This window comes from Corapipo altera, unplaced genomic scaffold (genome assembly GCF_003945725.1).
Source record: "Corapipo altera isolate COAL_440 unplaced genomic scaffold, ASM394572v1 48b, whole genome shotgun sequence".
NCBI lineage: Eukaryota > Metazoa > Chordata > Aves > Passeriformes > Pipridae > Corapipo > Corapipo altera.
Window position 1 is genome coordinate 13,912,313 of NW_020884884.1, and position 15,322 is coordinate 13,927,634.

Consider the following 15,322-nt stretch of genomic DNA (forward strand, 5'->3'; position numbering starts at 1 on the left):
ATATTTTCTCTACCTGTCCAGCTGTGAAAGGGAGTGTTGGAGTGGCTTCGGTGGCCACCTGGTATCCAGCCAGGGTCATCCCACCACACATACCTGCTACTTCAAGCCCCACTTTTTTTTCTCCCATTTAGCTTGTTCCCAGCTTTCTCGTACCTCGCCCCCTCCCTGGCACACTTACCCCATGTGTTTCCCTTTCCGAGGACAGTGGACACCTTAGCTGTGATGGCAGGAAAGATGCCGATGGTGACAGTGAAGACGAAGCAGACAGACAGAGCCATGACCCAGAGCTGGGCAGACAAAAGAAAGATGCTGGTACCAAACACAGGGCAAGGGACCAGTGCTGGGCTGGTCTCCTATCCCCATGCTCTCCTACACCTTTGCCCATTCTGAAAAGAAGGGCAGGGTGAGGCTTGCTGGCAACACACAGACCTTCTTAAAAATAGCAACGACAGAGGGCTTCTCATCAGGGTTGTGGATAGGGATGACCTTTGAGTTATTCTGCTCCATCCCATTCTCATCTGCAGGGAGAGACACAAATAGCGCTTAGCAGACTGAGATCTAATTCAGTCCTTCTGTCTCATTCTTTCTTTCAGCTCTTCCTCTTTTTCCTTTCTCTTCCTCCTCTCAGCCCCTCACCTTTCTTAATCAGGTCTCTCTTGGTCTCCAGCTCTGCATTGTACACACGGTACTCTGTCTTGTCCTTCATGGAGTAGTATCGGAAGAAATCCTGGAGAGAGACAGCATGGAGGACTCATTCATGCATGCGGAAACAAGGCTGCCAGGGGCTGCCAGCCTCTACAGGAGGCTGGTAGGGTGGGGTACTAGTGGGCCACAGTTCTTGTGCTGGGATGTGCAAAGGTCCCATTTCCCCACATCCTTCCCCACCAGGACAACAGTCTCACCATGCGAGGCAGAATGATGTAGGAGAAGATTGCCAGCACGATTGCCACACAGGCCGTGGTGAAGTAACCAATGAAGCTCTCGGGTTGCTGGGCACCAACTGAAGGCACGGGAAGAGAGGGATGGGAGAAAAAGAAAAAGATGATGAGGGCTGAGAGGAGTAAGGCCCTGCTGTCATCTCTCATGAAATCCTGCAGCATGACCTCAGCAAATCCTGTGACAGCAGTCCTCTGGGAAGGCCCTGTCACCTGCAGGGCAGGGATTACTCACTGGCAATACTGAAGATCATCGCCAAAGCAGCAAAGGTGCCCGCCAAGCCCTGCCCACTCATGATGGGGGCTGTGTAGCTGGCAGGCAGGAGCCCTGCCAGTCCAAAGAGGCTGCCCTGGAGAATAGCACCAAAGGCTGTGAAGGGAAATGATAAGTAGAAATGAGAAACCAATGGCAAGGATGGACCACATCTCTGTGGGGAGCCAAGGCCCCTGCCCTGCAGGGCAACGCAAGCCCCCCTTCTCCTTGGCTTTCCCACACTGAGGTTCATGCTTTCCTCCCAGAGGGATCAACCCTAGCCATAGGGCTGTGCCCCCTTCCTTCCCCCCCTGCTCCACTCACAGTTGATGAAGACGATGCTGATCATGGTAAAGACAAAGAAGGGAAGAGGGTCCATGGGGACCTTCACCATGATTGCTGTGACTAAAAACACCAGCCCAATGGCCACCAGGCTGCCCGAGATGCGAATCTGCTGGGGAATCCTGCAAAAGAGGGTCTCAGTCAGGAAAAACCACCCCTCCAAAAGCCTGTGAGGCTGGGACCAAGCTCTCCTGTAGGAATTGCAGCCAAACCTTACAACAGGAGATGGGTGTTTTGCCTTTGACCTGACTGAACAGGCTGTGGCTTGGCTCAGTTCTGGGGCAGGAGGACAGGCCAGGGATGGACAGGCCAGGGCTGGGCAGCCCTATGGGGGCTGGCAGGGGCAAGGACAGGGCAAGGCTCACCGCTGGTGGATGAAGGAGTTGAGGCAGGTGAAGATGAGGAGGGGCACCATGGCGCAGAGAGTCATGAAGTTGTCAAACATGGACTCCAGGTAGGAGGGTTGGGAGGTCTGGTTCCTGACATGGCTCATCTCCTCCTGGTCCTTAAGGCGACTGATGAAGTACTGCAAGAGAAGGAGCCTGGTGAGGCTGAGGTTCTGCCAGGCCTCCCCCTAGCACACGCAGACCACCCTTATCCTTCCTCCCGACCCACGCTCATCCCTTCTGCCACCTCAGTGCCATTTGTCCCACCCAGGTCACACATGCTGGTATCCCCTGCATGCCAATAGAGAAGCTCTACGCTGTGCCTTGCTGACACACCTATACCATGGTCCTTCAACATGACAGGGGACAATTAGTGTCATGGACAACAGAGGGAAGCCCTCACCTCCCTGGCGGTCATAAAGAAATTCCATGGCAGCAGTGTTCCCAGGCCGAGGATGAAGAAGATCAGCCAGACAGCCTTGTACCTGTGGAGGGGACAGAGCAGTTTGGAGGGAAATGCTGGGCAGGGTAGTGGACAGGTATCGCTTCTGACTGTCCCTAGCCCCACAGCAGGAGTCATCAGGAGGAGGAGGAGGGAGAAGGATGATATTTTTTCCCCTGCCCCGCAGCTCCGGCTAGCCTGGGCTGCCGGAGGAGACGTAGCACTGTAGAGGGGCCGTGGGAGGCCCTTCCCAACACGGTACAAAGGCTGGCTGCTCCTTAGCATGTGGCACCCAGATACACAGCAGACGTCACCAGATGTGGGAGGGAGTCAGGCTCCCCAGGCGTGTCCCGGCACAAGGGACTGTTTACAGCCTATTTGCTATGGAAAAGCTGAGAGAGAAGGGACAGCTTGGTAGCCCAGTGAGCATGCAGGAGTGGCCGTACCCCCAGATGCTGGGTCTCCTTGTCCTCCCTTGCCTCCTAGTACCCTGGATGTGCCCCCACGCCTTACATCAGAACCCGGCATTACCTATCTTGGGGTCCGTCCCTTGCTGTCATCTTGTGTGGCAAGAGTCAGTACAGGTCCCAGCAAGTCTTGTTGCTGCTCTCCGTCTGGAAAGCAAACAGAAGATTTTATGGGAGAGTGAGGGACACGAGCCAGGCAGGGGCAGTACTGGTTTTAACCCCAATCCATCTTGCCAGCTAAGTGCTCCACAGTACTGGGAGCCAAACACCAACCCAGCAAATGATCAGAGCACAGCACAGGAGTTTTGGAAACCTGTGGCTCAAAGTCCTTCAGCCAAGGGGCTGTGATACATAGCCTTAGTCTGCTGGCTGGGCACATCAAGCCTTCCCTCCAAAAGGAAACTGCTTTCCTGAGGTGCCCAGGCTGCTCATGCCGGCTGCTCACAGCAGGCTCTTAAAGGATTTGTGAGCCTGCAGCTCTGTGTCCCCAATCCTGGAGCTGTGAGTGAGACATGTGCGCAGTGGGCTGTGTCTGCCCCCCCTGCCCTGCCCTCCCCACCTCCCTCCAACGCCTGAGGCTTGGCAGCACAAAAGACACATTTAATTCAGCAGCCTCTCCGTCCAGAACCATGCAAATCCCCCATTTCCATTCAATTCCACTTCCCTGGGGCTCTCACAGCCCTTTCCTGGGTCACCTTGAAAAGGCAAGGGCGTTCCTGGCACTGCTGTCCCCTCCCAGGCACCCAGCACTCCTTTTTCCCATCACCATCACCACCTGCCGAGCCCCTGCACTGCTCAGGCATCACTCTCCCGGCAGACAACCCCAGAGATGCAGTCTCCGGAGCCCAGAGAAGGGACCTTCCCTCCCTAGACCCGCCTTTCCCAGGGCAAAGCAGGATTAACCGCCCTGGAGAAGCCGCAGGCCTGCCTTGTTCTTTTCCAGTCCGGGCGGCGCCGCATGAGGTGCTCCAGCACTTCTCCCAGGGCTTCACCTGCAGTGGGGCTGCCGGCGCTGTGTCCCCGGCCCTCCCGGGACATGCCCGCCGGCCGCCTGCTCTGCCGCCGCTTGCAGCATCCCTGCCTGCGCTCTGCCAGGTGGGGCGGAGGAGGAGGCAGGCAGCCAGCAGCATGCTGGGATCTGTAGTTCGTGCCAGCCCCTGCATGCACTGAAGGCAGCGCAGCCCGTCCCCTGGCACAGGTGCCCGTGTGGTGCCGGACACGGATCACCTCCTCCCGCGGTGCGGTCCTGCAGGCTGGGGAGCCTGAGTTATGATGGAGCCAAAACATAGCCGGCAGGATGTGGAGAGGCATTTGGGAAGCCCCTTGGCTGCTTGGGAAAACCAGAGCAGGACGACAGTACGCCTGCACAGGATTGAGAGCCCTGCCAACCCGACAGGTGCCACCCTGTTGATGTCAGAGCCATCTGCAGCACCGCTCCCCTCCCTTCCCATGCAGACAGCTTGGGAGCATGACAGCTCCTGCCTTGCCCTTGTGAGCCATCCGGGCTTCCAGAGAAAACATCCCAAAATCCCCTCGCGGCAGCCTGCCAGTGCCTCTGGGGAAGAGACACCCAAGCCCTAGCCCGGGATTAGCAGAGGAATCTGCAAGCAAAACTGCCACCACATCGCACATGGAAACCCCGCCAGGGCCACTGCTTGTCTCCAAGCAAACAGATTTCAACCCAAAAGAGGCAGGAGAACCCCAGCTCCTCCAGCTGGTCCCCAGCAAGCCCTCAACATGCTGCTCCTTGCCTGTACAAACCCCTGGCCCCTCTTTCAGCCCCCACCAGGTCACATCAGTGCCCCAGGAAACAGGGACAGGGACTGACCCCACAGACATACCTGGGGAGAGAGGACAGAGACAGCGCAAGCCCCGTGTTCAGAGTATTTGAAGGCAGCGTGTTCCCCTGCTTCCACACTCCCCTGTTCTTAGAGTGTCAGGTCCCGGCTCAAGTCACACGGGCTGGAGCCCTATGGGTCTAGTGGCATCCGTGGAAGAGGAGAAGAGGTATCAGGTACCACAGCTGGCACACAGCCCAAATGTGTGGTACCACACAGTGCCCAGGCGTCCAGGGAAGGGAGGAAGGGAAGAGTGCCATGGAGGAGATGGCAGGAGCTGGGGGCGTTGAGGAGGAGGGGGGCAGGAGCGACCGGAGTAGGACTCTGGAGGGTGCTGGGGCAGAGCATTCCTGCATGCTGCTTTCCCACCTCCTCCTGCTTCCGCCTGGAGTGCCCACAACCCCATGTCAGGAGCCCAGCCTCCTTGGCAGGCACTGCCCAGCCGCACTCTCCTGCCTGCTATGTTTGTTTTCTATCTCACTTTGCTAAGTGCCTCCTAATTTTTTCCACAAAGAGACAGTGTCTGCCAAAGGGTTCACGGGTCAGCAGTCATTACAGCAGGAAACACTTCCAGCCGCTGGCTGTTACAAACAACCCTAAAACAGAAAAGGTCACATGAACCAACACCAGCAACAGGTGGCAGCCCTGCTCCCACGGGGGGAGAGCAGCCCTACCCTATGGGACATGGGAACAGATGCCAACTCTCCAGCCGGCGCAGCGCAGCTCTAACCAACTCCCAGAGGAGTCTGTTGGTGTTTAGCCGAGCCACCAGCTTGGTGGCTGCACATCCTAAGGGACAGGAAAAAGGAGGAGCAATGTGGGGCCTTGGCATAAGGACATCCCTTTTGATCCTGGGCACAGAGCAGTCTGTCTTATCCCCACAAAAGTGATGTGTAAGCAGAAGGAGCAAGATCACAAGGAGTGGCTTTAACAAATCACAGGATAGCACCTCTGAGCAGGCACAAAAAAGAGATGGCACAATTTTAATTGCCAATTCATGCCACGCAAAGGCCGTGACATGCTAAGTGACACCTGTGGTATTGGGCCACACACAGTCCCATTGCCAGCCAAGCCCTGGGAGCTGACAGCAGGGCCAGCTGTCACCAAAATTGCCTAACCTCTGTGGAAAAACCCGCACTGCAGGACAGCCACACCTGCAGGGAGACATTTGTCAGCCGGCTTCAGACACTTCCCCATCTCTCCCTTTCCATGCATTGCCTTTTCCCATGTTCCTGATGCCTTCACTGAAGGCAAGCACAGTGCATGCTTGGCTTCCCACTCCAGAACAATTCCATGGTGCTATGTAGGCATGCTATGGGTTTATATCCAGAAACACCAGCTCTTTCAAGAAAAGCCCTTTACATAACACCAAGTGTAGCAGTGTCCTTGTTGTCCCCAGCCAAGGGGTTGCCAGCAGACTCAGTGGCAAGCACCTCATGTCCTCCTGACACCACTTGTATGGGGATCACTTTGCAGGCATAAGGTCAGTACTTCCTCCAAGTACGTCCAAGATGGGACAGGGCCAGTTGCCTCACCAACCTACACCCCATCCCCTACATCTGCCTGTCCACTGGGCACACCAGAGTCCTCCTGGCAGGAAGGGTGACCTGGAGGCCCCTCAAGGTTTACCTGAAGGCACAGAACAACCCCGCACAGGGATGTAAATCACATGAAGCTCTGATGCCCATTATGCTGCTGGAGGATGGGAAACACTCCAAGACTGCCCATTTCATGAGATTTCAAGTGCGTGCCTGAACTCTGACCACGCTGCCCACGGATCCTCCTACCTTGTGCCAGGGGTCCAGGGAACCAGCCTTCTGGGCAGCGTCCTGCCCGCCTCCACCTTCAGCCACCAGCTGTGAGGCACATGCTTGTATTTCACAAGAAGTATGAGTGTGTGCAGTTGTGCACCATTACCGCGGTGCTGAGATAAAGGCAAACCCTCCCAAAATAAGGGCAGGCAGGTACCTGGGGTCAAAGCAGAGGCCAATCTGGCTCAAAGGCTGGTCTCCATCAGAGGAAAAAGCAGATGCCAGGAAAAGGTAAAAGTGGCACACGCATAGACCTACTCCCCAACTGTTCCCCAGCCTCTGAGCTGCAAGGGACATGCTGTTCGCGCGCATTGCAGCCCATGGCGGGTTTCGCTTCTGTGAAATACGACTTCCCCCTTTAACTCGGGAGCTTCTGAGAGGGGGCAGCAGCTCCCCTTGGACACAGGGCCTCAGCCAAGGCTCCCTCACCCTCGACATCAAAGGGTGGATGAACATTGGAGTGGCGGCTTTACAGACCTGGATTGTATCCACCCAACAGCACATTTTCCAAACAGAAATTCTAGCTCACTTAGTCATTCAGGCATGGCTCCACGCCTTCAGTCCTCCTTGTTGCTTTTCTCTAAACTTTCCCCAGCTCCCTTTAGCTCTTCCAGAGATGCTGGTGCCGGGGCACACAGGGACTGTGCAGGGGTGAGACACCAATTTGAAGAGTGGCACAAGGCTTTCCTTCTTTCTTTCTGCTTTATCACTCACAAAGATGATTCGATTTGTGTTTTTATGCACACCAAGCCATCTGAAATAGCTCCAGGCCTTGCTGCAAGTGGCCAGCTCAGAGCACAGTCTTGTTTGTGGATTTGGGGCCTTTTCTCTCCCTCCCTCATCTATCACTTCATATTAATCTATACTGAATTTCATCTGCCTACTGCCTGGTGTTGTAATTGTTGTCAGTGCTCTTTCCTAGCTGGCACTTGTCCCTGTGAACCTGAGTAATCCAATCACCTCATCAAAGCCCTGACATCTCATTGCTCATTCCCTTTTTCAGGTCACGAGCGTGTTGAAAAAACATGGGACCAATGCAGAGATCTCCTTTTACTGCAAAAATGGACTGCTGACTCCTACACCGTCCTTCCTGTTTTCATACTAATTACAGAGCCATGTAAGGACCTCCTCTCTTGACCAGCAGTTCCCTTAAAATCGGAGCTGAAAGCTGGCTGGCATTCTTTTTGGGAAGCAGCATGGGCACTATGAGCCCAGAGTCCCTATGAAGTGCTGCTCCAATCTTGGGGGCCCTTTGGCAGGAGCTTCCCTTGCCCACAGACCCTGCCCTGCACAGACACTCAGGACACACAACAGATCCAGCAGTCAGCTTTTCTCTGAAGTTCCCCTCTAGCCCTTCTTAGAAACAAACGTCACATCTTTCCCCCCTCCCAGTCCCTGGGGGCTGGAGCAGTTGTGAATGACCAGAGGCCACACGTGATGGACAGCTGCTTCACCCTCCCTTTCCTTCAGGGGAACATTGCTTGGCCTGAGCCACTTGTTGCTGTTTCCCTTTGCTTTCTAACTTTTCCTCTATAGATGCTCTGAGAAGCCCCTCAAAAGAAGGTGGAAGAAACAGCTCAGGCTCTTGTGGAGCGAACAGAGAGGCAAAAGCTTCAACTGGCTTTTCTGCTATGGAGTCTCTCCCTCCAATCCCCCATCCCTCAAAAGGCCTGCAGCAGGTTTCCTACTCTTGGAGTGCTTTGTGAGCAGTTTACATCAGTGAGCTGATAGCACTTCCTATTATTCTACTCCTTTCTGCCTCTCAGGAAACAGCTTTGCGGTGCCATCTGCTCCCCTAGCACTGCCCCATGGCTGCATCCTGAGGAGGGGGCTTAGCAGGGGAGCAGGAAGGGGGTATTTCTGCCTTCTCCCTTGCCTTGCTGTTTACAGACAAACTCCTCTGCATTGCCAGAGCTTGGCCAATGAAAAACAAACCTCCTGCAAGGCACCCTGTGCTACACCCTCACCCCACATAGTAAGGGTCCCTGGACAACATTTCTGACCTGCTTCACCTGGTTCTCTTCAGTTCTCCACAGGCAAAAGGAGAGGCAGCTCTAGACCCCCTCTGCCTTCAGGCTTGCAGCACTAGCAGCCACCACGCAAACACCTCATAGAGCAGAAGCTGCAGATACTGACCCCACTCCCAGCACCCGCTGTTATCTCGGCTGCCGGCTGGCGGGGGGGGAGCACTGAGCCCTGCGGTGTGTTTTGAACTGCACACACCAGCCGGCTGCAAAGTCCCTTATCTAGAGAGTTCAAGGAGCCCTGAGAGGCTCCCTGGGGGCCCTTGCCCCCAGCAGGTAAAGCGATCCGGCTGGACGGCAAATTCCCTAGGGCCTGCTGAGACTCCAGTACTGTCCCAAAGGGCATCCCACCAGGGAAAGGGCAGTGGCGGGGTAGAGCCAGTCCTAAAACTACCCCAGGTGATGCAGCTGGGACTCTTCCAACCACTACTGAGCCCCATGAAGCCCTGGGTATCCACATCCCCAGCAGGGCTGCTGAGTGGGTTTCCAGCCCTGACATATCACTGGCAAAACACCATTGAGAGGTCCTTAGCAATGGCAGGCCCACAATGAACCCACACACCTCTCTCCTCACCACATGGCGAGTGCCCAAGCCCAGGCACAACTTCGTACTTGGCCAGAGAAAACCCCTCCAGGCACCCACACAATCTCCCTGGAGCAGAGATGGGTTCTCCTGCCCAGTGTCCCATCAAACACTTGCAGGGGGACATTGTAATGTAACAGCAAGAAGCTTACCAGAAAGGCAGGGTGATCCCAACCCCTTGCTCCTGGTCACTTCAGGCCACAGGACTACAGGGATGATGCATCCTTGGGAGAGGCAGGAAAAGCCCTGCAAGCTGCCTGTTCCAAGGCTGGTGGTTTGGAGGTACAGGAGGAGATACAGTGCCTGGGGCAGGAAGCAGGGGGGCAGGAGCTAAGGGAGGGACATCATTTCTGAGCAGGCGTCAGAGGAGGAGAGATAAGTTGATCTCAGGAGACTGTTTGCAGAGACAGGATTCACAGGGACTCTTCTGAGAAGCTGTTTTCCTTGATGGCACCCACTCAGGCCACTCTTCCAGGGAAGAAGACTGTCCCCTCCAATCCACAACCCTGACCTGCTTCTTGGGAGGCATATTTTTCTAGGGCTAGGTTCAGACTCAGTTTATTGGAAATTAAGAAAAACGAAAACCCTTTCTCTCAAGGGCAGAGGGAGGGATTTGCTCAGGCCAGTGCAGCTGCAAAATCTCCAAACTCAGGCACAAACTACCTCCAGGACCTGGACAGTGCTTCCAGACAGCTTTCAGCACCTCCAGGAGCTGCAGGGAGATGGGGAGGGGCAGCTGGGCATGCACAGAAGCTCACACCAAGCTCTCAACACCTGGCCATGGCTTCCTGTGGGACCACCATGGACTTGGGAAGAGCCCAGGGATGCCTCACTCCAGACCTTCATGCTCTCCCGGCATCCTCTGCCACAGGCAGACCCTCACAGCCCATGTCCACAGGACTGGTCCAAGCCCCCCAGGGGTTCAGTGGCCAGTGGAGGTGCTGCCCAGGGGCCATGGGGAGGGGAGTGCTGCGGGAAGGGGTGCTCCCCTGGGATTGACCTGGGGGCTGCAATGGGAAGGACAATGGCAGGAAGCTATGTTTCCGCTTCCAAATGGAGAAAACCTTACAGGACCCCTGTGGAGAACAACTGGACAGCTTTAATGTAAAAATCAGCTGGGAGCACAAGGAGCAGCCAGAGGCAGCCCCAAGTTGGGAGCGGGTCCTCCTTGCATGGAAGAACCTGGGGCTTGATGCAGTGGTGGCACAGGCCCACCACATGCCAGGACAGCCATGCACAGAAGACAAAAGCAATCCCAATCATGCCACAGCAGAAGGCGCAGTTCTGGCTCCTGCCTGCCTGCCTGCCTGCAGCCTGCCTCTCCAACAGGCAGGTGACACTCCTTATTTTCACCCAGCCAGGTGGGAAGAGGGATGCTCTCTGATGGGCTGGGGCAGAGTTCAGGTAAGACCCCCAGGGGCATGGCTGTCTGATGCATCTCTTTTGCTTTAGTACTTTCCCCCAGTCAACTCAGGCTTGCTCAAGAGGAATCCCCGCCTATGTCTGTACAGATGGTATCTCAGTCGGCCACACCTTGGGCAGCAGCTAAAGCATGTCAGAGGGATGAGCTGAGCCTACAGGACCATGTCCCCATTTCCCCCTCATGTCTGCAGCTGAGAGGAGTGAAGGTGAGACACCTAAAGAGAAAGCACACAACAAAACAGGATGAGAGCAAAACAGCTCATAGCCAGACAAGTCTGAAGGTAAGGACTCGGTGGATGCATGTGAAAAAACCCCAGCAGATAAGAGTCCCATGGCCAGGGAATGAAAGAGGAGTAATATATGTTTCTCCATACCCTGCCTTCTCCTGGGCTTGGGAGGGAAGGGCTTTATCTATCAGCAACACATGACTACCCCAAGGTCACTGCTTGGGGAGCAGTACTGGAGGGGGAGAGCAGGACTGCAGGAGGACACCTGCCACTGGTGGCCACTAGGGTGCTGGGATGTAGAGTGAAGATGATTCCTCCATCATTGCTTTGTGTTCTTGGCCTCAGGACAGACCTCAGAGCTGGCAGACCCAGGAAGGAGTCAGGCCAGGAACAACATAAGGGAGCTGAGCATGAAGAAACCTGCAGTTGAGGGTCTGAAGGAGAAGGATGGGGCAGCTTACATTCCAGCCAGGAGGATCTCAAAACAGTCCTGCAGTGAGAGGCAAGACAGGAGGGGCTGTGAAATTATTGGCAAGTTCAAAAGTCCCTGTAAATTCTTCCCCAAACTATGCATGGAGGCCCTCCATGCAGAGTCCTTGACAGAGGAGGCTTAGAGGGCTCAGCTTAACAACTCTCCCACCCCAAATGCCACTCTTTCCTCAGGAGAATCTGAGCCCAGGACTCACTCACTCATCCCCAAACAGTGATGCTTTCTGGAAGGGCAGGAAAAGCTGGCTGCCAACCAGCAGTAAGAGTACCTGCTTGTAGCATCCCTCTGCCTGCTGCCACCCAGCCACCTCCTGTACCTCCCAGGAGAGAGGCTGTCCTTCCAGCTCCAGCTCCTTCCTATATGGAGCCAGATGCAAAGGCACAGAGCTGCCAGCGGGCAGGACCCTCAGCAGGCAAGAGCTACCCAAATCCAGTGGGAGCTGCTGAACTGCTGACCCCCGAGGGGGTGAGAGAGCATCCTCAGGGCTGGATGGAGCGAGCCTTGTCCCTGCACCCAGACGACCCAGCAGAGAAGGTCTGCAGCAGGCTGCCAGCCCTGCTGGGGGACTGGCTCAAGGGCAGAGGTCATTTTGTCCCCTCCAAGCTGTTTTTCAGAGGCTGGTCCAGGCTGCACAGCTGCTTCCAATTTAGTGGACGACAGAAGAGTGAAAACAGAGCCAGAACAACACAATCTTCTCCTGGTGTCACCACCTCCCCAGCTACCACAATTTGGAGGGGCAATTCCTCCCAGCTGAGCAGCAGCCCCTGGGCAGAAGCTGGGACAGGCACACTGGGACCAGCCACCACCAGCCTGCGGCAAGTCAAGGTTGTCTCCATCCTCTGCACGTCAGCTGTGCCCGGTGGCCAGGACAGAAATACATGGGCTATTTTGGGTCTCCGGAAACCAAAGTGGCCTTTCGCCTGTAGGCCAGCTCAGAACAGGGGCCCTGGCTGACCACTGCTTTTGCCATGAAATGTCTGCAGCCCTACTGAGAAAGGGGATGGCGAGCACAGAAGCAGGTTTTGGGACCCGTCACCGTCCGATGTGGTCTCTCTGCCAGCCACCTGTCCTGCCAAGATCCTGCTCACTGCCTGGACAGCCACAGCATCTCACAAACTCCAAACAGACTTCAGCTGCTAAATGCAGCTATTTCACAATGGATACAATGGCTCTGCTCCAGGAGACAGGAGTGTCTGTCACCCCCACACCTCAAAAACCCTCTTTATCCCAGCCAGAGGGCACCCCACAATCCCCAGAAACAAATGGAGGTAGAACGGATGGATGCCCTATCTGGGTTTGCTTGTGCCACATTCCCAATTCCAGTCACTTCCAAAGCTACAGCCATCTCCTAACAGTGAGGTAAAGCTGTCCCTAGAAGTCCCAGGAGTTGGAGGGACTCGAGGAGCCACACACACCTGTACATTTCCCAGCTGATTTTAAATTGGGCTGAGGGGAAGATGCTGCCTGCTGAGAGCTGGGTTTGCCCTAAGGCAGACACAGAAGAGGTGTGTGGGCAGCACACTGTCTGTGGTCCAAGGAATGGAAAGCCAAGGAGGCAGCATGCCGTCAGTGGCATAGATCAAGCAAAGGACTTGGAGTAAACACCCAGGGCGTAAGCACCATCTCTGGCACCCTCTTCTCTCCTCCCTGAATAACTCAGCTTTCCCAAACAGCCTGGCAGAACTAAAGTCTCACATGTGGAGTCAAAGCAAGACTCGAGGCGGACACTTCCTTTGGAGCAAATAAGTCAGAACCTAAACCTCCCACCCTTGGCATTGGCCTTGGCTAAACCGTGGCAAACAGGAAAATCTTTATGAGAGTAGGATCAGGCAGAGAGAGCAAACAGGAGGTGGGGAGCTCACCGCTGTGTCTGCCCAAATCCCGTCAAAACAGAGTCTCCCACACAACCAACAATTATGAGCTCAACCACAAGTCAGGAAAGAGCAAGTCACATCCCCTCCAAATCCCAGCCTGTGCTGCTACATCTGTGCAACCAGCCACCACCCAGTGTACCCCAGCTATGATATCCCAGCCTGCCTGGGACTGTGACCATCCTCAGGGATGCCTCAGGGAAGCACAGAGAACTCTGAATGAGAGCCACCCGAGTGCTCTGCTCATGTGGAAATAGCACTTTGCAGCCACTGACATTGGCTAGCAGACTCCACCAGCCTCCCAGCCTCCCCCAGGGTAGTGTGGGGAGCAGAGGAGATGAGGGCAGCTCTAGATGCCCTGCTGGGAGACTCAAGGTTACCGTACCCCTGTTGAGATGGGCTGGCCATCCGGCAAGATGTCCTGTCAGGGCCTACCTGTGTGTCTTACCACACTGGGATGCTGATGCACTCCCACAGTGATGCTGGGCAACAGGGAGCCCAGAGGCTGAGCCCTGCTGAAGCAATCCCTTCCGACACATTGCATCCCCCTAAAAGCCACAAGGAAGAAAGAGAGGGACAGCTGGTAGCAGACAATCTGCATTTGTATATCGATGGCCAGGCTATTTACTGATATTGGGTTTTGTCTCAGGTTGAAGGTTCCACTTTTGGAGCAAGCCCAGCTGCAGAAGCCAGGCAGGGGGAGTGTGGTGCTCTTCAGCAGCTCTCTCACCGCCCCACCCGCAAGGCATGGATTCTGCTTTGCATCACCTGGGCACCCCACACCCGCTGCCTCCAGGAATGCACTGGCAGATCAATGTCCTGATGTGGTTCACCACGCAGACACACCAGCCTTGTGTTGCCATGAGTAGTGGGTGTGAAGATGGGAAGGAGAAGCTGAAGGGTAGGGTGGATCACTTCACAATAGCTTCATTGTGCTGCCCTTGGTCTGCCTCCTCCTGTGGTTAATGGATAACGCTCCCACTCTCTTCAGAGGCCAAGGAGACCCACCCAACCCTGCCACCCCGAGCCACAGAGCCACAGCCCGACACCTACAAACCCTGATGGGCTGAAAGCACCACATGTCCTGTGTGCATCCTGCAGCAGTGGGCTCCCTGTGGGGCGAGATCCAGTCCATCAGGGAGCTGAGGGTACAGCACTGAGGGAGGATAAAAAATGGAATTGCCTCCAGTTTGGTCCTGAGACCAGGCAAAGACAAGGCCTACCGCAAGCAGAGCAGGTAAGGCAGATAAGGCTGGCATCTCCTTCAACCCTGAGCCTTGGCCAGGACTCAGAAGTGAGACATGCCACCAGTCCCTCCCACCTCCCTGAACTGTTCTCCAGGGGTTATCCCCAAGCCTAGAACAGGGGAGCTTTTCTCATGAGGGTTTCCCAAGACCATGAGCAAACCTGTAGCAAAACTCCAAAGCCATCACTGTCTTGAGCCAGGTGAGCTAGGCCTCAGCTGCAGGTATAAATTGGCTCCCTGTCCCTTCATGGTATCAGTGGGTGGCTGTGCTAGGCATGATGAACCAGGCAGGAGCGAGAACCATGTTGGGAGCTGTAGCTTGGGCAGCAGCGGGAGAAGCCAAGCAGGGTGGCCTAGGCAGGATGCCCCTCTTCCCAGCAGCCTTGCAAGAGACTGGTGCCATTTCAGTGTCAGTCTGGGGGTGCAGGTACACATTCAGGTTGATGGCTCGCCCTCATCACAGCAAGGCTGATGACACAGCCCTGCTGCTGTGACTGAGCCTCAGTATGTGGCTGGAGCAGGCTGCTCACTGGTAGGAGGCTGACTGCGTGTCCCTCTGGTCCTGCCGCTCCTCTCCACCCAGCCACATCACTCCCTGCTCTTCACCTCCAGCCCCTGCCTGCCTCCTCCCTCTGCAGCTTCCTGGTCTGCTCACTCCATGAATTTCCAGCTGGAAATTTCACAGTGAGGTGCCTTCCTATCAGACAAGTCCTAAATGAACTGAACTAAAGCAAATCTCACTGGCAGTCGTGTGGTGGGAAGAAGGCAAGAAGGCTCTGCGGAAATCTGCCTGATTTCCTGTTGACTTCTTCTGCATGAGCCAGCAGGCAGGCAAAAGGTCTCTGCTCCCCTTTGGCCTCAAGGAAAGCCAGTCTCCTGGAGATGAAGCCTCACCATGCTTACCCACGTCTTAACCAAGAGACTGAAAAAGAACCTTGAGCACTGCACCCAGAATGCCAGGCTCACCAGTCTGTGTCACAGTCTG

The 15,322-nt window shown here is 55.5% G+C and overlaps 1 protein-coding gene across 12 annotated transcripts in view; it reads right to left on the reverse strand.

Annotated features, from left to right (window-relative positions):
* SLC29A1 (solute carrier family 29 member 1 (Augustine blood group)) overlaps positions 1–15,322 on the reverse strand; it is a 34,185-nt gene that overhangs the window by 4,703 nt on the left and 14,160 nt on the right. For 7 of the 12 annotated variants that reach the window (XM_027641513.1, XM_027641518.1, XM_027641512.1 and 4 more), the window contains 9 exons: positions 2,890–2,972; positions 2,320–2,401; positions 1,896–2,056; positions 1,513–1,652; positions 1,171–1,305; positions 903–1,000; positions 637–727; positions 430–518; positions 179–287 (listed from right to left, as the gene is read on the reverse strand). In XM_027641513.1, coding sequence (XP_027497314.1) covers positions 179–287; positions 430–518; positions 637–727; positions 903–1,000; positions 1,171–1,305; positions 1,513–1,652; positions 1,896–2,056; positions 2,320–2,401; positions 2,890–2,918 — 934 coding nt within the window. In that variant the 5' untranslated portion in view covers positions 2,919–2,972. Of the gene's footprint in view, positions 1–178; positions 288–429; positions 519–636; positions 728–902; positions 1,001–1,170; positions 1,306–1,512; positions 1,653–1,895; positions 2,057–2,319; positions 2,402–2,889; positions 2,973–3,753; positions 3,902–4,666; positions 4,788–8,477; positions 8,501–9,233; positions 9,380–15,322 lie in introns of those variants that run through there. The other 5 variants (XM_027641509.1, XM_027641508.1, XM_027641520.1 and 2 more) reach the window with 5 other exon arrangements.